The sequence below is a fragment of the Lutjanus erythropterus genome, chromosome 23 (assembly GCF_056507025.1).
Source record: "Lutjanus erythropterus isolate fLutEry1 chromosome 23, fLutEry1.hap2, whole genome shotgun sequence".
Taxonomy (NCBI): Eukaryota; Metazoa; Chordata; class Actinopteri; order Lutjaniformes; family Lutjanidae; genus Lutjanus; species Lutjanus erythropterus.
In genome coordinates this window covers 18,698,070-18,722,982 of record NC_139339.1, presented here as the reverse complement: position 1 = coordinate 18,722,982, position 24,913 = coordinate 18,698,070, and the positions used below count along the sequence as shown (strand labels likewise).

General features: G+C 36.0%; 3 protein-coding genes across 3 annotated transcripts in view; 2 read left to right on the top strand and 1 right to left on the bottom strand.

Moving 5' to 3' along the window:
* nhsl2 (NHS-like 2) overlaps positions 1–24,913 on the bottom strand; it is a 222,704-nt gene that overhangs the window by 185,729 nt on the left and 12,062 nt on the right. The gene's annotated exons all lie outside the window — the stretch shown is intronic.
* Positions 1,550–9,733, top strand: LOC146306011 (chymotrypsin-like protease CTRL-1). The gene is made up of 6 exons (XM_084711798.1): positions 1,550–1,686; positions 3,221–3,241; positions 5,298–5,469; positions 5,821–6,080; positions 6,984–7,117; positions 8,439–9,733. Exons 1-6 carry the CDS (start codon positions 1,629–1,631, stop codon positions 8,814–8,816), a joined length of 1,023 nt encoding a protein of 340 aa, XP_084567924.1. The 5' UTR covers positions 1,550–1,628; the 3' UTR covers positions 8,817–9,733.
* Positions 14,419–21,990, top strand: LOC146306010 (chymotrypsin-like protease CTRL-1). Its single transcript, XM_084711797.1, has 6 exons — positions 14,419–14,556; positions 16,069–16,089; positions 17,851–18,022; positions 18,758–19,017; positions 19,838–19,974; positions 21,325–21,990. The coding sequence occupies exons 1-6, from the start codon at positions 14,499–14,501 to the stop codon at positions 21,715–21,717; spliced, it is 1,041 nt and encodes a 346-aa protein (XP_084567923.1). The 5' UTR covers positions 14,419–14,498; the 3' UTR covers positions 21,718–21,990.

Here is a 24,913-nt window from a genome sequence, read left to right as displayed (position 1 = left end):
CAAAAGGCACAAAACAAGCCTGAAGCACATCTGGAGCCGGTCCTGTTTTTCTTTAAGACAATGAGCCTGCATACTTCTGTTGCTGTGCCAGTCATGATCATGAGACTGAGTTCTTCGTACATGTGAGCGGTGGATGGCAAACATGAAGACAAACATGTCTGAGGTGTTATCAACCGTCACACACCTGTGGGCGGCTGGACGAGGGCTGAGAATCACTTCTCCATACCGAGAACTGTGTCAAATCTTTTCTAGTCAAGTGATGTTTTTTTCAGTGCGCTGGGATCAGATCAGTTGAACACACCGTGGCTCATTTCAACACAGAGGTGCAGCGACATACTTATGACACGTTCAGCTCATGTCAGATTAAACTGTTACATGGTAATGCTGTGCATGGGAAAGATTCACATTTAAGTGGCTTGTGAGCGTTCACGTTACCCAGATGGATTATGGTTACAGAGTTGGCAGAGTTGAAAATTCTGTGAAGTTAACAAAGTAACTCCATATCCATTTTGTTTGGGTTTAATCACACTGAACAGCTTTGGTTTCTTTACCACTGTGACACATACATGTGATACATACAACTTTTCTTTTATCAACACTCAGTGAACTGAAGACACTAACTGTTGAAGTTTTAAAGTGAAATTCTTTCTCATTCTTGCTTGATATACAACTTCAGCTGCTCAACAGTCTTGGGTCTCTGTTGTTGTATCTTGTGCTTCATAATGCACCACACATTTTCAATAGGAGACAGGTCTGGTCTGCAGGCAGGTCAGTTTAGTACCTAATAAGGCTGAATGATTTTAAAGAAATATCTAATTGCATTTATTTTGACTGATACTGAAATTGTGAGGAAAGGATAATTTTTACATTGTTATTCTCATTTTCACTGAAAAACACATTAAAACTATTATGGTGTGTTATTTTTTTCAGGGATCTGTACAGTACAAAGATGTTTTCTGAAGTCTACAGAATGATGGGACACTTCTGCAGCAACAAACAAACACACATTCTGCCTTTAACAAATATTGTGCATCCTGGAATTTGAAAATTGCAGGAGACCATGTTGTGATTTCAAAGAAATTTCAATTTTCCAGCCCTAGTACCTGAACTCTTTTACGATGAAGCCACACTGCTGTAAGACGTGCAGAATGTTTCTTGGCACTTCCTTGCTGAAAGAAGTGGGATGGATGCCAGCATACAAACATGTTTGACTTGATGTCTCTCTTATAACCTAAACCAAAGTTTACCGAAGTATGAGTTATGGTATGAGGAAAGGTTGGTGATGGGTGATCAAAGTGCCACCCGTGGCCAAACAGGGTTGGGTGGTTCTCAGAGATGTTTTTTGTGGCCCACTGAATGTGACTGTGAATGTGACTTCAGCGTTTCTTTAGTAAACTGAATATCTTTGAGTTGTGGACAAATGGAGAGATTTGTGGATGATCAGATATTGATTAAATTAGGATAATTAAATGTTCCATGTCATTATCAATCATATGCTTTGTCTCTAAACTGGCACACAGCCATCTGAGCACCCTGGTGTGATGAAGGTGTCACACTGTGGGTGGAGCTGAATGTAAAAGTTAAGGCATATATAAAGATGAAGATGAAGTGAAGGAGGCACAGTAGAGATGGCTCTCCACCAGTTTCTGTGTGCTCTGACTGTGATCATCATTCTCTCACACAATGGTAAGAAAGATTTTTCTTTAAATTGTTAATTTTTCTGTCTTATTATTCGCTTTACTGCCATCATGAATTGATGTGAGGTCACTCAGGTTGAAAAGTGTTCAAGTAAAAGTATAAAATTATCTCTTTAAAAGGCAATTTTAAAATAAGATTTTCGATGTGAAAGATCCTGTGTAGCATCCAGCCTGTCACCATTCAGATATGGTTACACCATCATTCACTCTGCAATTCAGCGACGCTCTTCAACGTCATGAACATCTTTTATATGCCAAAAAGCTTTTTTTTTTTCTCAGTTTGCTGTATGAGGAGAAAAAGGGTCAAAGAAATCTTCACGACTGGGTGAAAATAGCAAATTGCACAGCAAATATTTTAACTACTAAAAAAAGCAAAAGTTACAGTCAGAAAAGCTCAAGTGCAAATAAAAATAATCAATTAAAGTCACTGAGGTGCCTCATAATCAGGGGCTTCTTTTAATATCCCTTTTTTGGTCTATATGCAACCTATAATTGGAATTCCTGTATTTTCTATTTCTCTATTTTAAACATTGATAAATTAAAGAGAGTAACTAATAAAGAGAGCAGTAACATTGCTACAAGTTATTTTTGTGTTTGGACAAATCCTACTGATTTAAAAGAGAGTGTTGACAAAAGTCAGCGTTTTAGCTTTGGCTTCTTATGCCACAGTTAAACTTTTACCTTTTTTTTCTTTTTTAAATTCTCTTTAAATTGTATCGTGTCAACACTGTTGAGACAAAAAAGTTTTACCAACTGATGGTTTTTTTTTTTAGATAATTTGCTTTTCTTCTTTGTATAAAGGTGGAAAAATATACTACAAAAGTTACTGAGTAAGCTCATTAAAATGAAGTGAATGGAGGTTAATGATTTAATATTTTCAACTGCAGCCAATCAGTGTTCAAGCACCTGAAAAATGACAAATCATGTAAAACAAAACTTGAACAACTTTTGAAATACAATTTATTGTGCTTTTAAAACTCAAAGATTTAAGTTTATTTGGAAAAAGAAAAGTAAATTATCTCAACAAAAGCTTAAAGGTGGGGAAAACTTTGTTTATTGCAAAACTTGAGTTTTAATTTGATTCAAAACTCAATAATCTAGCAGCATCTCCCTTGAAATTATGAGTTTTCTCAACTTTTTTTTTTTTACAGTGAAGAACCATACAATGTAAATATTCTCATAGGTCTTACAGTAAAAGCCACAACTCTATAAGCCTTCATTAAGACTCAGTTGTAACAGAAAGCAGCCAGTGCTGAATTCAAATCAGTGAAACAAGAAATGGAGGACTGAAACTGCCATAATTAAAGAATTTTTCATCTCTTTATGTGCCTGTTGATGTCTGATAGAAAAAGTGATTCTTTCCATCATGTATATGTCATAAGTGATGTAGTTATTTGTATTTTCAAATGTCCAACATGAGAGGTAACATTTTCTGAAGGCAGGATAATCAAACTATCTAAAAAATCTCCATCATCAGCTTCATCCTCTTTGCTTATCACGTCTTTCTTTGTTTTGATTTTCAGGGTGTCGTTCACAGCAGCCAAGTAAGCATCCAACTTTACAAGTTCTTCAAGTTCTGTCTCCTCCAGTCAGCTACGTAAAAGACGGACAGTATAGATCATACAGATCTTATGCATATGCAGCAAGATGTTAAATGGGGAACTTCTTTTATTAACTTAATTACTTTTTTATTTTTTTACCAGACAAGGATTCATAAATTCACAAAATTAAAAACTTTCAAACTCTATGACAAGACTTACTGAAAACATAGGTATAAAAATGTACTATTACAGTCACTTTGTTTTAAAATACATCTTGAATGAAAATATTAACACTAAAGCTGCACTAATCGATATCTATATTAAAGTTACAGATTTTGTGCAAAATTCCTTTACCATTAACAATCAATCAATTATTTACGTACAAACTTATGAACAAAACACATTTTAAATTTAAGTTTCCTTATTCAACAAATGCATCAACCAGACAAAACAGTGTTAAATGTGGTGTAATTATTGCCATTTCTAGACTATTAATTAATTATTGATACTTCATTTTTAATTGGTTAAATTCTTTATTAATCAGTCATGTGACCCATTCTTAAGAATTGAGATAAATCATATCCTACCAAAAGAAAAATGTGAAAATAATTAATACAAACACCATTAATTCAAATTTTTGGTGAAAATTGATACTTAAAGGATATAAAGATATAAAATATATGTCACTTATGTCTGCTTAATTTCCAAACTTGCTCTGTGCCACAAAACACCATTGTCCCAAAGAAGAATTCACGACTTCAAACGATTAAAAAATGTGTTAAAAGACTTTAAAATCTAAAACTAATAATATCTACTGATGACATAGATGTAAAAATGTACTATTATAATAAACTCCAAGTTAAAATACATTGTTTATGAAAATGTTGTCCCTTCAAAGTCAACTACATCAGAAAACATGATCAGACATAAAAAGAGTTAGCTAAGAGTTAGCTATACCCTAACAACCCCGGTCTGACTTCCTGGTTTTAAAAAAAGGCGGGAATACTGCTCAATCACAGACAAACTTTCTATTTTGTTTCATCAAATAATATTGCTATCAGATGTGTCTCAACAATAATTAAACTCTGTAGAACTACTAAATCAAAGCTGTCAACTCTGAAAGATATTCTGTTTTATGGAGTTAACATCTGTGGTGGTGGTGATGTAACTCTCAGAAATCAGTACATAATACATAGAAAATGACAAATAAGTCAATGTCCCACTTTGGCCACCCTGTTGAAAAAGTTAGAGACATGCCCCTGTATGTCACACAATGTTTTCTATTTTATTCATTAAATATATGTATATATATATAAACAAAAATTGTAAAAATTCTTTTGTGTTGTATCTTGCAATATCGTCTTTTTGTGTGACAGAGTTGAAGAAATTCAAGTCCTTGGCCACACAAAAATGCACTTAAATAAAAAAGTAACTCACTATGAGGCTGGCCTGTTGCCAGATTAAAAAGCTTAAAATATACTTTCCCCGCATAATTAAAGAGTACAAAATCCACATCCCCTCAAAATAAGCTTTTCTCCCAGTTCTCAAAACTGAATTATATCCAACTTCAGGCTTTGATAAAATACAAGTGTTCAAAAAGACACGCAAATACTCTGTCATTCTGGATATTAAAGGTTTTCTATATTGCCAATGCACAATATTTATTATTTATATAAATAATTAATATTTATTATTCAGTTTATACCCAGAGAAGTAAAGAAACCAGAAAATATTCACATTTAAGAGGCTGGAATCATAAATTTGGGGATTTTACCTTTAAAAAGTTACTAAAACCAATGAGATGATTTTGAAAGTAGTTAGTGATTAATTTAATAATCAATCAATAACAGCTCTTGGTGGTACATAAAGTCCCTTATGGCATGAATGCAGCATTATTCATCTCTGAACAACAGTCAACTTTGATGTCTTCAACTTTCTCTTATCTTAACTTTTAGTTGACCATATTTTAACCACAGCACAACAAAGTTGGTCATATTTTGTCATTTTATACAAAAGCGTTTGCTTGTTCTCCATGTTTAATTCTCCTCTCTGATATCAGAATGTGGCCGGGCTCAACTTAACTCCAGGATTGTGGGAGGTCAAAGTGCATCTCCAGGAGCTTGGCCCTGGCATGTCCAATTAGAAAGACAGATTGGAAATAATTCGTTCTTGTGTGGAGGGTCCCTTATTAGTAACCAGTGGGTGCTGACAAGTGGTTACTGTACAGTAGGGTAAGAGAACACTGTTGCAACTTTAATTTTTATGAACTTTATGTTTTTTGGTTTGTTACAACAAAACTAAATTGCATTACACAACCCATTTACATCTGGTATTAAAATGGGACCTGTATCCAAATAATAAACAGTCTTGAGGAGTAATGGATTTCATGTAACTTTTACACTAAGTTGATAAAAATTTGCTAAACCAACTCATCTTAAGTCTTCAAGAGTCGGTTGGTTGTTTGGTAAATACAGATGTTAATACCAGATGTAAATGAGGGCTAAAGTATCAACACTCACTTATTCATAAAATGTGATGTTGAATGATGAAAAACTAACTGTTTCACTTCTGTCTTCAAAAAGTGTCAACAATATAACGGTTCATCTGGGCCGCCTCAGGATGATAGGTGCAAACCCCAATGAAGTGTCACTGACAGTAGAACGGATCATATGTCATCATTTCTTCAACGGCCAGAAATTTGACAACGACATATGTCTCCTGAAGCTGCAGGCCCCTGTGAATTTCACCAACTACATATATCCAGTGTGCTTGGCCTCAGCTAACAGCACTTTCCACACTGGGGTTAACAGCTGGGTCACTGGTTTTGGTGTGACTTCTAATGGTAAGTTTGCAGAGAAACAGAGAAACAGTTTAACTTCAGAGAAGGCCTAACACATCAGTGTTTCAAAAGTTATATTTAAATTTATTATATTTGATTCATTTCATTTTATTATTAGGCTATTATTATTATTATTATTAAACCAATTTAAATCTCATTTTCTATCAAGTTTGCTTCAGCAACAAAAGGGTTACTGTCCTGAAAACTGCAAAATAGAGTTATCCAATCAGATTTTTTTGTTTTTGTCTCTGGGCAGAGAATGGTTTGAGCTGGCTCACTTATTGGTTAAGACTTCATCACCGGGACAGAAGGCCACAGCCTGTGTGTTTGTTTAGAAAGTGACAGGACAGGAATTAACCAATCACATTTTGATTCACAGTGGGTGGGACCTAAAATAATCAATCAACAAATAGATTATTATAGCCCTTAACTTCAAACACATAACTCATCCAAACAAAGTAAACAAGTAAAAGAGTAAACAATTATCTACTAGTTTAAGTGAAGAAACTACAGGAAAAACATTTCTTACTCTGCTATCATTGTGTGGTGTTTGCTACCATCCACTGGGTTTTTGTATGTTGACCTACACACAACCAACACGTCACAAGCTACCTGTCTGCCTGCCACTTATTCCAGCAAAATATTTTTCCATTTTGCTGCATTTTTGGTGTGTCTGGCAAAGTTTTGGCTGAACTGAAGTCCCAGCTCTGAACGGTTCACAACCGATGCTAATAATGCCTGAGTTATCATTTGTGTACCCATAGTATTTTTTTTCTTTCATATTACTGCTGCCAGGTTCATCACAAAGCTCTTCATTCACTTTATGTTTCTTCCTTTTGTTTTGTTTTTTGTTTTTTGTTTTTTTCCACACAAATTCTAATTCACCTTTGAAATATCTCCAATTAGGTATTTCCAACATCCTTCAGGAGGTGAACGTACCAATCGTGGGAAACAATGAGTGCCGATGCGCCTATCCTTCTCATCTCACAGAGAACATGATCTGTACCGGACACAGAGCTGGAGGAAAGGCTCCCTGTCTGGTGATCACCATTTTTGTGTATTTTTTGTGTAAAGATACACCAGGTATTAATAAATCCCAGTGGTAGGAGTAACTAATTAAAAATATTCAAATTACTGTAATTATGTAGTTTTCTGGGGTACTTGTATTCATAAGTTCCTTTCAACATCATAATTGAGTACTGAGTACAATTTGAATCAATATTCAAACCTTCCATCGGCATTTTTGTGTCCAATAAGGTGATCTGATTGTAAACAAGCCAATGAAAACAAGAAGACATGAAAAACAAAACACTGCAGCAGCACAAGTTTAAAATAAGGATTCAAAAAGTCAATGATTAATCATTAATTGCCCCTAAGAATTTAATTAATTGAAATGTTATTAAAATTGATTAATTAAGCAATAGTCTAGAAATGGCAGTGATGTCTGGCAGAGCATTTATTGAATAAGTAAACTTAAACTTAAAATGACCAGAAAAAGAGAAAATTAATATGTGTATAGTATCTTAAAGATTCTTAATTATTAATTTATTGTTTGCATTTTCAACTATCGGTTAAGAAAAATGCACAAAATTTACAACCCAAGTTTGGAGCAGTGAGCGTTTCCACTGAGCAGCAAAACAGCAGAAGAGTTTGGATTAATTTAGACTGAAGATTTGGAGAAACAGAAACTCCTTTGATTGAATGTTACCATAAATGATACGTTAAACATCAGTGATTCAAAAGTAACTAATACTCTTGACTACACATTTTCAGTACTCTTTCCACCACTGATAAATCCCAACAGTATGATTTTCAATACAAAATACAGAATACATACAATCAAAAATACAGTAAGTTACTCTTTCTATTAGGGGTGTCACTACCCTCCAAATCCATGATTCAATAACGCTTTCGTTTATAAGGTAACAATTTGATTTGATTTTTCGATTTAAACATTTTTTCCACTGATTATCAAGTCTTGATCTGTAAAGATTATCAGATTGTCGGTTATATGCCCTGACAACTGTCATTTAAATTTTCAAACTCTTCTTCAAAAAGATATTCTATATCAGTTATTCCCAGAGACCTGGGTCACGACCCACAGGTGGGTCACAGAGGCAGAGATTTTATTTGGGTCCCCCCAAAAAAAAGATGATGGAAGACATTTTGAAGATTTATTAGCCCTCTGTGAACTGGGTCATGATGGTTTGACCTCTTAAAAAAGTGGGTCCCCAGAGAAAAAGTTTGGGAAACACTGGTCTATTTGGTGTCAGTTGCTGGGTAGGTGCTTCCTGAACAAGTCCTCCTCTAAGAGATACTCCATCCTCTCCCAACAATTATCCTCATTTCTTTTTTTCAAAGGGCGACGGAGGGGGTCCACTGGTGACCAGAAATGGCAATGTCTGGGTCCAGATTGGAGTTCCGAGTTTCAGTCGTGGCTGTGGCTTTCCTCAATTTCCTGCAGTTTACACCCGCGTGTCCCAGTACCAGGAATGGATCAGCAACATCACTGGCAGCAGCCAACTAGGCTTCGTTACCTTCACCTCCCCAGGAGTTGACAGTGATTTAAACTTCACCTGCCCAACCTCACACCCCACAACACCAACACGCCCCACCTATTTTCCTACAAAGGATGGTAACTCTGTATTTGACGGTGGTGACAGCGTGATCCCCTTCTCCCACTTCGTCTCACTCTGTGCTCTTGTTCTTTCACTCTATGCACTGGTTGGTGACATATAACATCAAAGTTAGAAACAACTTATGGTTGAAGGTTTCTGTTCCCAACTGTCTTTGATTATGACCATTTATCTTTTAATGTAGAAAATAAGAAATTAACAAATCAAAACCTTTTTATATGAGTTACATTATGACTGGGATTGTTTGATTTATTTGTCTTTAATTGAAGAGTAGTTTAAAGGTTGAGTTTGGTATTTTTGGGTCCTCGGTCATATGCCTGTGCCAAACAGCTACGTTGTAGTTTACATCCGTATCTGTCCAGAGTCATAAAATATATGTAGTGAAGACTTTGAAGGAATTTAATAAAAGCTATTAAGTGTTTCTTTTTTTATTTTGGCAAAATGGAAGTGATATACATATAGATTATACATGAACTTCCTTGAAGGCATTCTTGAGATGCTGTGTTCATAACAATAGGATGGTCATGAGGTCACAGTGACCTTCAAAGTCACCAACATTGGATCAGTTCATCCTTGAGCCCAAGTCGACATTCAGGTTTAAAGATATTGATGTTGATGTTACCCTTCAACACCATGCTGAAAAGCTGTGACTCACTGCCATCTGTTGTGGAAACTTTAAAGCCTGTTTCACCTGGGTGTGGTAAGACATGTGCTGCACCTGTAAGCAAATCCACCACCTGTACATCAAGGTGGGAGGTTAAACCACTGGAGGTCAGCAAAAACAACATGTCAGTGGGATGTTGAGCTGCTCTTTAAACTGTATGTTGAATTGTCCATGTTTGAATTGTATTCTGTTGAAGAGTTAATCATTTAATGAACTTGGTGGTTGAGTTGGGTAATTTTTGACACACTATTATAACTGTAACAATAATCCATGCAATGCAATCAATAATCAATATACACTGATTTGAATTATGATTTGTTGAGAACAAAAAAACAATAAACACGGTTTTTGGTTTATTTGGGTTTGTTTTGTTGTTTGTGTGACTTGGGGGAAGAACTCCACAGCCTTAACACCACACACATTTGACATACTATGACCATATAACGTTGTTATGGCAAACATGTTAGCAAAAAGTTGCCCATTTACACATCCAGCAGACACAAAGCCACATTATCATGAATTTGGGCTCATCTTTCTGTCCACTTGATCAACATAAGTCCAATCTTCACCCTCCTTTTAGCTCTGTTTTGGTCTCCACCACCTCCTGAGGTAAATATCTAACTCTTAAGCTGCTAAATGCTCCACTTTGTTCACTAGCTAGTTGCTAACTTTGTCTGTCTGCCATCTAATGCTGGGCCAGTAGTATATTGTTAATTGATCAGTGCCAACCATTACTACTTCTAGCAATCTTTGATCAGTTCCAAAACAAACCCCTTAAACTTGTTTCCACCAACACAGATTAATTTAAAGTAAAATGTGATGTAAAGAAGGCCTGAGATGAGTTCTAATAAGAGTTTAGTGAAAGTAGATTTAGAATGAGGAAATCCAGATTTAAAATTAAGCAGAGCTCTGTTGCACACGTAGGGGACTTTTCCTCTGTGTGTGTGCCTGTGTGTGCAACAGAATGTATATAAAAAAAAATCTACACACACTTATAAAACATTTGTAGGAAACTTGCTGGACTAAACATTTTGTTTAGGAATATAGAGCTGTCAAAAGTGTTTCCCCCTCTTTTATACTTACAAGGTCACAATAGCACTCAAATTTATTTTTTATTTATTCATTTATTTTAATTTGGGTATGCAAGTGTTCAATTGTATTTAATTTCAGTTTCCATCAATAAGCTTGGATTTACGTGTTTTAATTGTGCCACAGAATTCTGCTTCGTTCTGATAAGAATTACAGATTAAATGAATCTCTTCTGTAGCTGTAAGTAAGGGTTTAACATATAGAAACAAGGTCTGGCAGATGTAAAGATAAAAAGAAGACAGATATTTACTACAGATGCTGATCAGAGTTGATCAAGATGAAGGGTATTCCAAATAAGATTTAATTAATTTCCAATATAAATCAAAGTCACAATAATAATTTACTTTACTTCTGTATTTTTCAAATGTCAGGTAACCACATGCTAAAATATAACCATGCAGGTTTTCAAAGACTGTTTTGTAGGGATGATACGAGAAGACGAAGAAGTCCACAATACAACATGTCAAAAAACAGCTATCTGAAAAAAATGTACTTCATCAAGTAGTAAAGTGGATGTGTCCATCTTTTTTGTATACAATTCCTGTTTCCTTTTAACTTCAAGTGCTTCTACTTTTCTTCTTTAACAAAATAAAATAAAAGCAGCCAGCAATGACCAAAGCATGTGCAACACATTGGTATCAACTGTCTTGCATGTTCAATTCCAAAGCAAAAAATAATACAGCAGCAGCTGTAGCTAATTTGGTTAAATTAAATTAAATTAACCATACCACTTACTTACTTACTTAACAAAATGATCAATTGTTGGATGAAATGACAATGTCAAAGTGTGATAAATGTGTCATTGTTGCTGATGGTACTCTGTGTGCTGTTACGAGACTTGCGTGAGTAATTTGGTTTCACCTCTGAAAGACAAACATGTCTGAGGTGTTATCAACCGTCACACACCTGTGGGCGGCTGGACAAGGGCTGAGAATCACTTCTCCATACCGAGAACAAATCTTTTCTGTCAAATCTTTTCTAGTCAAATGATTTTTTTTTTTTTTTCAGTGCGCTGGTATCTGATCAGTTGAACACACCGTGGCTCATTTCAACACACAGGTGCAGCTACATTCTTATGACACACTCAGATCATGTCAGATTAAACTGTTACATGATAATGCTGTGCATGGGAAAGATTCACATTTAAGTGGCTTGTGAGTGTTCACGTTACGTTAGTAACTCCATATCCATTGTGTTTGGGTTTAATCACTGAACAGCTTTGGTTTGTTTACCACTGTAACACACACAGTATCTCACAAAAGTGAGTACACCCCTCACATTCCTGCAAATATTTAATTCTATCTTTTTATGGGACAACACTGAAGAAATGACACTTTGATACAATGTAAAGTAGTCAGTGTACAGCTTGTATAACAATGTAAATTTACTGTCCCCTCAAAATAACTCAACACAAACCCATTAATGTCTGAACCGCTGGCAACAAAAGTGAGTACACCCCTAGGTCAAAATGTCCGAATTGAGCCCAAAGTGTCAATATTTTGTGTGGCCACCATTATTTTCCAGCACTGCCGTAACCCTCTTGGGCGTGGAGTTCACCAGAGCTTCACAGGTTGCCACTGGAATCCTCTTCCACTCCTCCATGATGACATCACGGAGCTGGTAGATGTTAGAGACCTTGCGCTCCTCCACCTTCCGTTTGAGGATGCCTCACAGATGCTCAATAGGGTTTAGGTCTGGAGACATGCTTGGCCAGTCCATCTCCTTTACCCTCAGCTTCTTCAGCAAGGCAGTGGTCGTCTTGGAGGTGTGCTTGGGGTCGTTATCATGTTGGAATACTGCCCTGTGGCCCAGTTTCTGAAGGGAGGGGATCATGCTCTGCTTCAGTATGTCACAGTACATGTTGGCATTCATGGTTCCCTCAATGAACTGTAGCTCCCCAGTGTCGGCAGCACTCATGAAGACCCAGACCATGACACTCCCACCACCATGCTTGACTGTAGGCAAGACACACTTGTCTTTGTACTCCTCACCTGGTTGCTGCCACACACGCTTGACACCATCTGAACCAAATAAGTTTATCTTGGTCTCATTAGACCACAGGACATGGTTCCAGTAATCCATGTCCTTAGTCTGCTTGTCTTTAGCAAACTGTTCGCGGGCTTTAATGTGCATCATCTTTAGAAGAGGCTTCCTTCTGGGACAACAGCCATGCAGGCCAATATGATGCAGTGTGCGGTGTATGGTCTGAGCACTGACAGGCTGACCCCCCACCCCTGCAACCTCTGCAGCAATGCTGGCAGCACTCATACGTCTATTTTCCAAAGACAGCCTCTGGATATGACGCTGAGCACGTGCACTCAACTTCTTTGGTCGACCACGCTGAGGCCTGTTCTGAGTGGAACTTGTCCTGTTAAACTGCTGTATGGTCTTGGCCACCGAGCTGCAGCTCAGTTTCAGGGTGTTGGCAGTCTTCTTATAGCCTAGGCCATCTTTATGTAGAGCAACAAGTCTTTTTTTCAGATCCTCAGAGAATTCTTTGCCATGAGGTGTCATGTTGAACTTCCAGTGACCAGTATGAGAGCACGTGAGAGCGATAACACCAAATTTAACACACCTGCTCCCCCTTCACACCTGAGAGCTTGTAACACTAACGAGTCACATGACACTGGGGAGGGAAAATGGCTCATTGGGCCCAATTCTGACATTTTCACCTAGGGGTGTACTCACTTTTGTTGCCAGCAGTTTAGACATTAATGGCTGTGTGTTGAGTTATTTTGAGGAGACAGTAAATTTACACTGTTACACAAGCTGTACACTGACTACTTTACATTGTATCAAAGTGTCATTTCTTCAGTGTTGTCCCATGAAAAGACAGAATTAAATATTTGCAGAAAGGTGAGGGGTGTACTCACAAAAAGATCAATTGTTGGATGAAAATGACAATGTCAAAGTGTGATAAATGTGTCATTTTTGCTGATGGTACTCTGTGTTTTGTTACGAGACTTGTGTGAGTTATTTGGTTTCACCTCTCACATATTCATGGTTAATGAATTCCTCTTTTGTACATTTATACACAACCTTTATCTCACATGTGAGCTGAAGACAAAGAAAGACATCGAGACAAACATGTTTGACTCGATGTCTTTCTTACAACCTAATCCAAGGTTTACTGAAGGCTGAGTTATGGTATGAGGAAAGGGTGGTGATAGGATGCTGTACGGATGTGCCAACTGCAACCCAACAGGGTTGGGTGGTTCTCAGAGATGTTTTTTTATGGTCCACTGAATGTGACTGTGAATGTAACTTCAGCGTTTCTTTAGTAAACTGAATATCTTTGAGTTGTGGACAAAAGGAGAGATTTGAGGATGTCATCTCAGGCTTTAGGAAAAGCTGATCAATATTTCTCACCATTTCTGTGAGATTTTATGGAACTGATCGATCAACTGAGAAAATGACAGTTTAATCATTAAGGAAATAACTATTAGTTGCAGACATAGTGTGAAGTTATTGCGCTAGACCCACCTGTCTAACAACACTAAATAGCATAATGCAACCCATTAACACACGTTAATCTCAAGTAACTGTATGCTATTACAATTACAAAACAATAAGACAATTACATTGCATTTATATTTAGTCTAGTAAAAACAGGGATTATTAGCAGGATCGCTATTTTAAAATAAAGAAGCTTCACTGACCAATTGTTAACATTAGCTACACAGAATAACTGCTAAAATTAGCTACATAGACCATCCACTCACATTAGCAAAACAGACAAACTGCCAAAGTTAGAAGTAATCCAAAACATAAGGAAGGTAATCAAATTACATTCCAAAATATTGTGATACTTGGATTAGGTTACTGACCTCACTTTTTTTTTTTATCAGATATTGATTAAATTAGGATTATTAAATGTTTCATGTCATTATCAATCATATGCTTTGTCTCTAAACTGGCACACAGCCATCTGAGCACCCTGGTGTGATGAAGGTGTCACACTGTGGGTGGAGTTGAATGTAAAAGTTAAGGCATATATAAAGATGAAGATGAAGTGAAGGAGGCACAGTAGAGATGGCTCTCCACCAGTTTCTGTGTGCTCTGACTGTGATCATCATTCTCTCACACAATGGTAAGAAAGATTTTTCTTTAAATTGTTCTTATTATTCGCTTTACTGCCATCATGAATTGATGTGAGGTCACTCAGGTCGAAAAGTGTTCAAGGAAAAGTATAAAATTAAAATTAAAGGCAATTTAAAATAAGATTTTTCGATGTGAAAGATCCTGTGTAGCATCCAGCCTGTCACCATTCAGATATGGTTACACCATCATTCACTCAGCGATGCTCTTCAACGTCATGAACATCTTTTATATGCCAAAAAGCTTTTTTTTTCTCAGTTTGCTGTATGAGGAGAAAAAGGGTCAAAGAAATCTTCACGACTGGGTGAAAATAGCAAATTGCACAGCAAATATTTAATCTACTAAAAAAAGCAAAAGTTACAGTCAGAAAAGCTCAAGTGCAAATAAAAATAATCAATTAAAGTCACTGAGGTGCCTCATAATCAGGGGCTTCTTTTAATATCCCTTTTTTGGTCTATATGCAACCTATAATTAGCATTCCTGTATTTCCTATTTCTCTATTTTAAACATTGATAAATTAAAGAGAGTAACTAATAAAGAGAGCAGTAACATTGCTACAAGTTATTTTTGTGTTTGGACAAATCCTACTGATTTAAAAGAGAGTGTTGACAAAAGTCAGCGTTTTAGCTTTGGCTTCTTATGCCACAGTTAAACTTTTACCTTTTTTTTCTTTTTTAAATTCTCTTTAAATTGTATCGTGTCAACACTGTTGAGACAAAAAAGTTTTACCAACTGATGTTTTTTTTTTTAGATAATTTGCTTTTCTTCTTTGTATAAAGGTGGAAAAATATACTACAAAAGTTATTGAGTAAGCTCATTAAAATGAAGTGAATGGAGGTTAATGATTTAATATTTTCAACTGCAGCCAATCAGTGTTCAAGCACCTGAAAAATGACAAATCATGTAAAAAAAAAAATTGAACAACTTTTGAAATACAATTTATTGTGCTTTTAAAACTGAAAGATTTAAGTTTATTTGGAAAAAGTAAATTACCTCAACAAAAGCATATAGGTGGGCAAAACTTTGTTTATTTCAAAACTTGTGAGTTTTAATTTGATTCAAAACTCAATAATCTAGCAGAAATTATGAGTTTTCTCAACTTTTTTTTTTTTACAGTGAAGAACCATACAATGTAAATATTCTCATAGGTCTTACAGTAAAAGCCACAACTCTCTAAGCCTTCATTAAGACTCAGTTGTAACAGAAAGCAGCCAGTGCTGAATTCAAATCAGTGAAACAAGAAATGGAGGACTGAAACTGCCACAATTAAAGAATTTTACATCTCTTTATGTGCCTGTTGATGTCTGATAGAAAAAGTGATTCTTTCCATCATGTATATGTCATAAGTGATGTAGTTATTTGTATTTTCAAATGTCCAACATGAGAGGTAACATTTTCTGAAGGCAGGATAATCAAACTATCTAATCAATAATAATGCTATCAACTGTCCATCATCAGCTTCATCCTCTTTGCTTATCACGTCTTTCTTTGTTTTGATTTTCAGGGTGTCGTTCACAGCAGCCAAGTAAGCATCCAACTTTACAAGTTCTTCAAGTTCTGTCTCCTCCAGTCAGCTACATAAAAGACGGACAGTATAGATCATACAGATCTTATGCATATGCAGCAAGATGTTAAATATGCTGCGTTAATGTCATATGACAGTTGACTTAAATTACCGGTTTTCAGCTGGTACATACTGTTCACATACACATCGAAGTCGTACAAGCCAACGGGGAACTATTTAACACTTATTCTTGTTTTATATCATTTAATTAATTAATTTACTAAGTTTTTACCAGACAAGAATTCATAAATTCACAAAAATTAAAAAATGTGTTAAAAGACTTTAAACTCTAAAACTAATAATACCTACTGATGACATACATGTAAAAAGTACTATTATAATAAACTTCAATTTAAAATACATTGTTTATGAAAATGTTGTCCATTTAAAGTCAACTACATCAGAAAACATGATTTAATCAGACATAAAAAGAGTTAGCTAAGAGTTAGCCATACCCTAACAACCCCTGTCTGACTTCCTGGTTTAAAAAAAAAAGGCGGGAATACTGCTCAATCACAGACAAACTTTCTATTTTTCAACAAATTCATTAAATAATATTGCTATCAGATGTGTCTCAACAATAAGTTAACTCTGTAGAACTACTAAATCAAAGCTACATAAGAATTATTGATTAGCGTTAAGAAAACTCTGAGCAACTTTAAACAGTAAAATGGCTGCTCAGTACAGCTCAGCTGTGAAATGAAAATCTGTAACATTTTGTCAACTGAAAGATATTCTGTTTTATGGAGTTAACATCTGTGGTGGTGGTGATGTAACTCTCAGAAATCAGTACATAATACATAGAAAATGACAAATAAGTCAATGTCCCACTTTGGCCACCCTGTTGAAAAAGTTAGAGACATGCCCCTGTATGATAGTGATGATAATGTAAGTAGGCAACATTATAATGGAATTTATTTCTAGAAAATATATAACCACACATATATCATCATTTTGTTCATATGGCTAATTATATAATCTTGTATTTCATGCAACAAAAAACATCAAAAAATTATTTTGTGTTTTATCTTGTCTTTTTGTGTGACAGAGTTGAAGAAATTCAAGTCCTTGGCTACACAAAAATGCACTTAAATAAAAAAGTAACTCACTATGAGGCTGGCCTGTTGCCAGATTAAAAAGCTTAAAATATACTTTCCCCGCATTATTAAAGAGTACAAAATCCACATCCCCTCAAAATAAGCTTTTCTCCCAGTTCTCAAAACTGAATTATATCCAACTTCAGGCTTTGATAAAATACAACTGTTTGAAAAGACACACAAATACTCTGTCATTCTGGATATTAAAGGTTTTCTATATTGCCAATGCACAATATTTATTAATTTATATAAATAATTAATATTTATTATTCAGTTTATTCACAGAGAAGTAAAGAAACCAGAAAATATTCACATTTAAGAGGCTGGAATCATAAATTTGGGGGTTTTACCTTTAAAAAGTTACTAAAACCAATGAGATGATTTTAAAAGTAGTTAGTGATTAATTTAATAATCAATCAATAACAGCTCTTGGTGGTACATAAAGTCCCTTATGGCATGAATGCAGCATTATTCACCTCTGAACTTTGATGTCTTCAACTTTCTCTTATCTTAACTTTTAGTTGAACATATTTTAACCACAGCACAACAAAGTTGGTCATATTTTGTCATTTTATACAAAAGCGTTTGCTTGTTCTCCATGTTTAACTTTCTTCTCTGATATCAGAATGTGGCCGGGCTCCACTTAACTCCAGGATTGTAGGAGGTCAAAGTGCGTCTCCAGGAGCTTGGCCCTGGCAAGCCGAATTAGACATACAGATTGGAAATGATTCGTCCTTGTGTGGAGGGTCCCTTATTAGCAGCCAGTGGGTGCTGACAGCTGCTCACTGTGCAGTAGGGTAAGGGAACAGTGTTGCAACTTTAATTTTATAAACTTTATGTTTTTGGTTTGTTACAACAAGACTAAATTGCATTACACAGCCCATTTACATCTGGTATTAAAATGGGACCTGTATCCAATTAATAAACAGTCTTGAGGAGTAATGGATTTCATGTAACTGGATTACTTAAAAGGTAACTGTAAGACCAACCACTAATGTTAGCGACACAGTTGAAAAACCCAACTGAGGATCTGAATAAAATTTGGCACGAACTGATCATTAAACAGAGTTTTTACACAAATAGTAAAAAAAACAAAAAAGTCCAAAAGCAGTTTCTATTGGTTCCATCAACAGTAGTTTCCTATTGCCCACAGATGCTCTGTACAGAATTTGGCCCCAGTCAACCATTAAGTGGTGCATTCACAGTAACTGATGGATGGATGGATGGATGGATGGATAGATGGATAGATGGATAGATGGATAGATAGATAGATAGATAGATCTACCCCCTGAGGCTCTGTACAAAATTTGACACCAGTCGGCACTAGATGGCACTTTTACACTAAGTTGATACAAATTTGCTAAACCGACTTTTTCAACTCATCTTAAGTCTTCAAGAGTCGGTTGGTTGTTTGGTAAATACAGATGTTAATACCAGATGTAAATGAGGGCTAAAGTATCAACACTCACTCATTCATAAAATGTGATGTTGAATGATGAAAAACTAACTGTTTCATTTCTGTCTTCAAAAAGTGTCAACAATATAACGGTTCATCTGGGCCGCCTCAGGATGATAGGTGCAAACCCCAATGAAGTGTCACTGACAGTAGAACGGATCATATGCCATCCTTTCTACCGCCGCTGGAGCTATGACAACGACATATGTCTCCTGAAGCTGCAGGCCCCTGTGAATTTCACCAACTACATATATCCAGTGTGCTTGGCCTCAGCTAACAGCACTTTCCACACTGGGGTTAGCAGCTGGGTCACTGGTTTTGGTGTGACTTCTAATGGTAAGTTTGCAGAGAAACACTGCAGTTTCACTTCAGAGAAGGCCTAACACATCAGTGTTTCAAAAGTTATATTTAAATATATTTTTTTTTATTTATTTCATTTTATTATTAGGCTATTATTATTATTATTAAACCAATTTAAATCTCATTTTCTATCAAGTTTGCTTCAGCAACGAAAGGGTTACTGTCCTAAAAACTGCAAAATAGAGTTATCCAATCAGAATTTTTTGTTTTTGTCTCTGGGCAGAGAATGGTTTGAGCTGGCTCACTTATTGGTTAAGACTTCATCACCGGGACAGAAGGCCACAGCCTGTGTGTTTGTTTAGAAAGTGACAGGACAGGAATTAACCAATCACATTTTGATTCACAGTGGGTGGGACCTAAAATAATCAATCAACAAATAGATTATTACAGCCCTTAACATCAAACACATAACTCATCCAAACAAAGTAAACAAGTAAAAGAGTAAACAATTATCTACTAGTTTAAGTGAAGAAAACTACAGAAAAAACATTTCTTACTCTGCTATCATTGTGTGGTGTTTGCTACCATCCACTGGGTTTTTGTATGTTGACCTACACACAACCAACACGTCACAAGCTACCTGGCTGCCTGCCACTTATTCCAGCAAAATATTTTTCCATTTTGCGGCATTTTTGGTGTGTCTGGCAAAGTTTTGGCTGAACTGAAGTCCCAGCTCTGAACGGTTCACAACCGATGCTAATAATGCCTGAGTTTCTTCCTTTTGTTTTGTTTTTTGTTTTATTTTTTGTTTTTTTCCACACAAATTCTAATTCACCTTTAAAATATCTCCAATTAGGTACAATTTCCAACATCCTTCAGGAAGTGAATGTACCAATCGTGGGAAACAATGAGTGCAGATGCGCCTATCCTTCTGATCTCACAAAGAACATGATCTGTGCCGGACTCAGAGCTGGAGGAAAGGATTCCTGTCAGGTGATCACCATTTTTGTGTATTTTTTGTATAAAGGTACACCAGGTATTAATAAATCCAGTGGTAGAAGTAACTAATTAAAAATATTCAAATTAATGTAATTATGTAGCTTTCTGGGGTACTTGTACTTTCATGAGTAGATTTTAAGTCTGTATTTTTACTTGTACTGAAGTATTCATTTGTTCCTTTCAACATCATAATTGAGTACTGAGTACAATTTGAATCAATATTCAAACCTTCCATTTTTGTGTCCAATAAGGTGATCTGATTGTAAACAAGCCAATGAAAACAAGAAGACATGAAAAACAAAACACTGCAGCAGCACAAGTTTAAAATAAGGATTCAAAAAGTCAATGATTAATCATTAATTGCCTCTAAGAATTGAATTAATTAAAATCTTATTAAAATTGATTAATTAAGCAATAGTCTAGAAATGGCAGTGATGTCTGGCAGAGCATTTATTGAATAAGTAAACTTAAACTTAAAATGACCAGAAAAAGAGAAAATTAATATGTGTATAGTATCTTAAAGATTCTTAATTATTAATTTATTGTTTGCATTTTCAACTATCGGTTAAGAAAAATGCACAAAATTTACAACCCAAGTTTGGAGCAGTGAGCGTTTCCACTGAGCAGCAAAACAGCAGAAGAGTTTGGATTAATTTAGACTGAAGATTTGGAGAAACAGAAACTCCTTTGATTGAATGTTACCATAAATGATACGTTAAACATCAGTGATTCAAAAGTAACTAATACTCTTGAGTAGACATTTTCAGTACTCTTTCCACCACTGATAAATCCCAACAGTATGATTTTCAATACAAAATACAGAATACATACAATCAAAAATACAGTAAGTTACTCTTTCTATTAGGGGTGTCACAACTCTCCAAATCCATGATTCAATAACGCTTTCGATTATAAGGTAACAATTTGATTTGATTTTTCGATTTCAACATTTTTTCCACTGATTATCAAGTCTTGATCTGTAAAGATTATCAGATTGTCGGTTATATGTCCTGACAACTGTGATTTACATTTTCAAATTCTTCTTCAAAAAGATATTCTATATCAGTTATTCCCAGAGACCTGGGTCACGACCCACAGGTGGGTCACAGAGACGGAGATTTTATTTGGGTCCCCCCAAAGAAGACAATGGAAGACATTTTGAAGATTTATTGACCCTCTGTGAACTGGGTCATGATGGTTTGTCATCTTTAAAAAGTGGGAAAAAGTTTGGGAAACACTGGTCTGTTTGGTGTCAGTTGCTGGGTAGGTGCTTCCTGAACAAGTCCTCCTCTAAGAGATACTCCATCCTCTCCCAACAATTATCCTCATTTCTTTTTTCCAAAGGGCGACTCAGGGGGTCCACTGGTGACCAAAAGTGGTAGTGTCTGGGTCCTGGCTGGAGTTGTGAGTTTTGGTATTGGCTGTGGCTGGCCTCGATATCCTGGAGTTTACGCCCGCGTGTCCCAGTACCAGGAATGGATCAGCAATGTCACTGGCAGCAGCCAACTAGGCTTCGTTACCTTCACCTCCTCAGGAGTTGACAGTGATTTAAACTTCACCTGCCCAACCTCACACCCCACAACACCACCACGCCCTCCAACACCATACCCCACCTATTTTCCTACAAAGGATGGTAACTCTGTATTTGACGGTGGTGACAGCGTGATCCCCTTCTCCCACTTTGTCTCACTCTGTGCTCTTGTTCTTTCACTCTATGCACTGGTTGGTGACGCATAACATCAAAGTGAGAAACAACTTACGGTGGAAGGCTTCTGTTTCCAACTGTCTTTGATTATGACCATTTATCTTTATCTTTATCTTTATCTGGGGATTGTCAACAACAAATCAAAACCTTTTCATATGAGTCACATTATGACTGGGATTGTTTGATTTATTTGTCTTTAATTGAAGAGTAATTTAAAGGTTGAGTTTGGTATTTTTGGGTCCTTGGTCATATGCCTGTGCCAAACAGCTACGTTGTAGTTTACATTCGTATCTGTCCAGAGTCATGAGGTCACAGTGACCTTTAAAGTCACCAACATTGAATCAGTTCATCCTTGAGCCCAAGTCGACATTCAGGTTTAAAGATATTGATGTTGATGTTACCCTTCAACACCATGCTGAAAAGCTGTGACTCACTGCCATCTGTTGTGGAAACTTCAAAGCCTGTTTCACCTGGGTGTGGTAAGACATGTGCTGCACCTGTAAGCAAATCCACCACCTGTACATCAAGGTGGGAGGTTAAACCACTGGAGGTCAGCAAAAACAACATGTCAGTGGGATGTTGAGCTGCTCTTTAAACTGTATGTGGAATTGTCCATGTTTGAATTGTATTCTGTTGAAGAGTTAATCATTTAATAAACTTGGTGGTTGGGTAATTTTTGACACACTATGATAACTGTAACAATAATCCATGCAATGCAATCAATAATCACTATACATTGATCTGAATTATGATTTGTTGAGAACAAAAAAAAACAATAAACACGGTTTTTGGTTTATTTGGGTTTGTTTTGTTGTTTGTGTGACTTGGGGGAAGAACTCCACAGCCTTAACACCACACACATTTGACATACTATGACCATATAAAGTTGTTATGGCAAACATGTTAGCAAAAAGTTGCCCATTTACACATCCAGCAGACACAAAGCCACATTATCATAAATTTGGGCTCATCTTTCTGTCCACTTGATCAACATAAGTCCAATCTTCACCCTCCTTTTAGCTCTGTTTTGGTCTCCACCACCTCCTGAGGTAAATATCTAACTCTTAAGCTGCTAAATGCTCCACTTTGTTCACTAGCTAGTTGCTAACTTTCTGTCTGCCATCTAATGCTGGGCCAGTAGTATATTGTTAATTGATCAGTGCCACCCATTACTGCTTCTAGCAATCCCCCAAAAAATTAAGCAGAGCTCTGTTGCTAATCACAATTTAGTGAATGCAAGTTTATTATTGTAAAGCAAAATTAAATAGAGTTTAATCGATATGGAGGTGCTTGTTTAACTAAGTTAAAATGAATAATATATTTGAGGGCTGCTTGTTAGGCTATATAAGAGAACTGAAAACCATAAACTTTCAGCTGTTCTGTGACAAAATGTTCCATTGTTTCCTGGCTAGCTAAAAAGTTAAAAAGAAAAAAAAGGTAAAAAGCCAGTTAGCTTTTTTGACCTTCACATAATGGCTTGGCAGAGGAGCTCTAATGTTCCATGCTGTTGGCCAAGTTATCAACTGGGGTGAAAGAACAGAAAAAATTAGAATAAAAAATTGTTTGTCCCTTATTTTTTTTGCGGAGAACTTTAATTGTGAGTTTGAAGTTCAGTGCAACTGAAGTCAATTACACAGAGAGAGAGAGAGAGAGAGAGAAGGATAGAGAGAGGGAGACAGAAGGAGCTGCTTTTCCTCTGTGTGTGTGTGTGTGTGTGTGTTGCTGGACTAAAGGAGAGAGTGCTGTTCTGCACATGTACTGTATTTTATCACACACACACACACACACACACACACACACACACGCACACACACACACACACACACAGCCTAGGCCTCTTCCTGCATTATATCACTGCTGTTACTCAATCTCCTGGACTCCTGTGGTATTTATTATTTTTCAGTGTGGAGAAATTGGAGAATTTGGGGATCTTTGTGGCGATCCATCAGTCTTTCTCTGCTGTTCTTCTTCTGCAGAAAGACAATCTTTACCTTCCTTTCACACTCTAGTTCAAGTTTCAAATAAAAAAAAAAACATCAGGGATCTTGAAACAAAAAAGGGGTAGCACTTTTATAGGCTGTATGTGAACATATATAAAATCTATAACTCTTCTGGGCATCCAAAGGTGGAGGCTTTCACTCCAGTTGATAATTCAGCTAGTAGATTTTCCTCACTGGAGAAATTTGAGTTTCTGAGTTTCTGGCTAACTGAGCTAACTAACTTTTTAGAAAACTTGAACAGTTAGCTAACTTTTTAGCTAGCTAGCAACCAAACAATATAATGTTTTTGTTTTGTTTTTTTCATTTTCATCTAGCTTAGTTAGCTTTTCACCCAGCTAGCAATCAATATGAAGTTAACATTTTTGTTACCTCACATGATGGTTTTTACATTTTACCCTGCAATCAAACAATGTAACATTTTGTTTAGGAATATAGAGCTGCCAAAAGTTAACCGTTTCCCCCTCTTTTATACTTACAAGGTCACAACAGCAATCAAATTTAATTTTTATTTATTTATTGATTTTATTTGGGTAAGCACACGTTCAACTGTATTTAATTTTGAGCTTGGATTCACGTGTTTTAATTGTGCCACAGAATTCTGCTTCGTTCTGATAAGAATTACAGATTAAATGAATCTCTTCTGTAGCTGTAAGTAAGGGTTTAACATATAGAAAAGATAAAAAGAAGACAGATATCTACTACAGATGCTGATCAGAGTTTATCAAGATGAAGGGCATCCCAAATAAGATTTAATTAATTTCCAATATAAATCAAAGTCAAAATAATAATTTACTTTACTTCTGTATTTTTCAAATGTCAGGTAACCACATGCTAAAATATAACCATGCAGGTTTTTAAAGACGACAAGACGGAGTCCACAATTCAACATGTCAAAAAAAATCTGAAAAAAATGTACTTCATTAAGTAGTAAAGTGGGTGTGTCCATCTTTTTTGTATACAATTCCTGTTTCCTTTTAACTTCAAGTGCTTCTACTTTTCTTCTTTAACAAAATACAAAAAAAAATGCATGTTCAATTCCGAAGCAAAAAATAATACAGCAGCAGCAGTGCTTCGGTTAAAATAAATTAAATTAACCATACCACCAACCAATTGACATTTTTTATTGTGATATTTGATGGATTGTTACATTCCTACTGGTTTGTGCTGAGTTAGGAGACTTTCTTCACACAAGAAGTGACAGATTATGGAAAATTCAAACCAGCAAATT

Excerpts from the sequence above, each read along its gene's own strand:
- LOC146306011 (XM_084711798.1), top strand. The coding sequence starts at position 1,629 with ATGGCTCTCCACCAGTTTCTGTGTGCTCTGACTGTGATCATCATTCTC. Across the intron at positions 1,687-3,220 it reads CATCATTCTCTCACACAATG|GGTGTCGTTCACAGCAGCCA; the intron begins GTAAGAAAGATT and ends TTTGATTTTCAG. Across the intron at positions 6,081-6,983 it reads TTTTGGTGTGACTTCTAATG|GTATTTCCAACATCCTTCAG; the intron begins GTAAGTTTGCAG and ends ATCTCCAATTAG.
- LOC146306010 (XM_084711797.1), top strand. The coding sequence starts at position 14,499 with ATGGCTCTCCACCAGTTTCTGTGTGCTCTGACTGTGATCATCATTCTC. Across the intron at positions 14,557-16,068 it reads CATCATTCTCTCACACAATG|GGTGTCGTTCACAGCAGCCA; the intron begins GTAAGAAAGATT and ends TTTGATTTTCAG. Across the intron at positions 19,018-19,837 it reads TTTTGGTGTGACTTCTAATG|GTACAATTTCCAACATCCTT; the intron begins GTAAGTTTGCAG and ends ATCTCCAATTAG.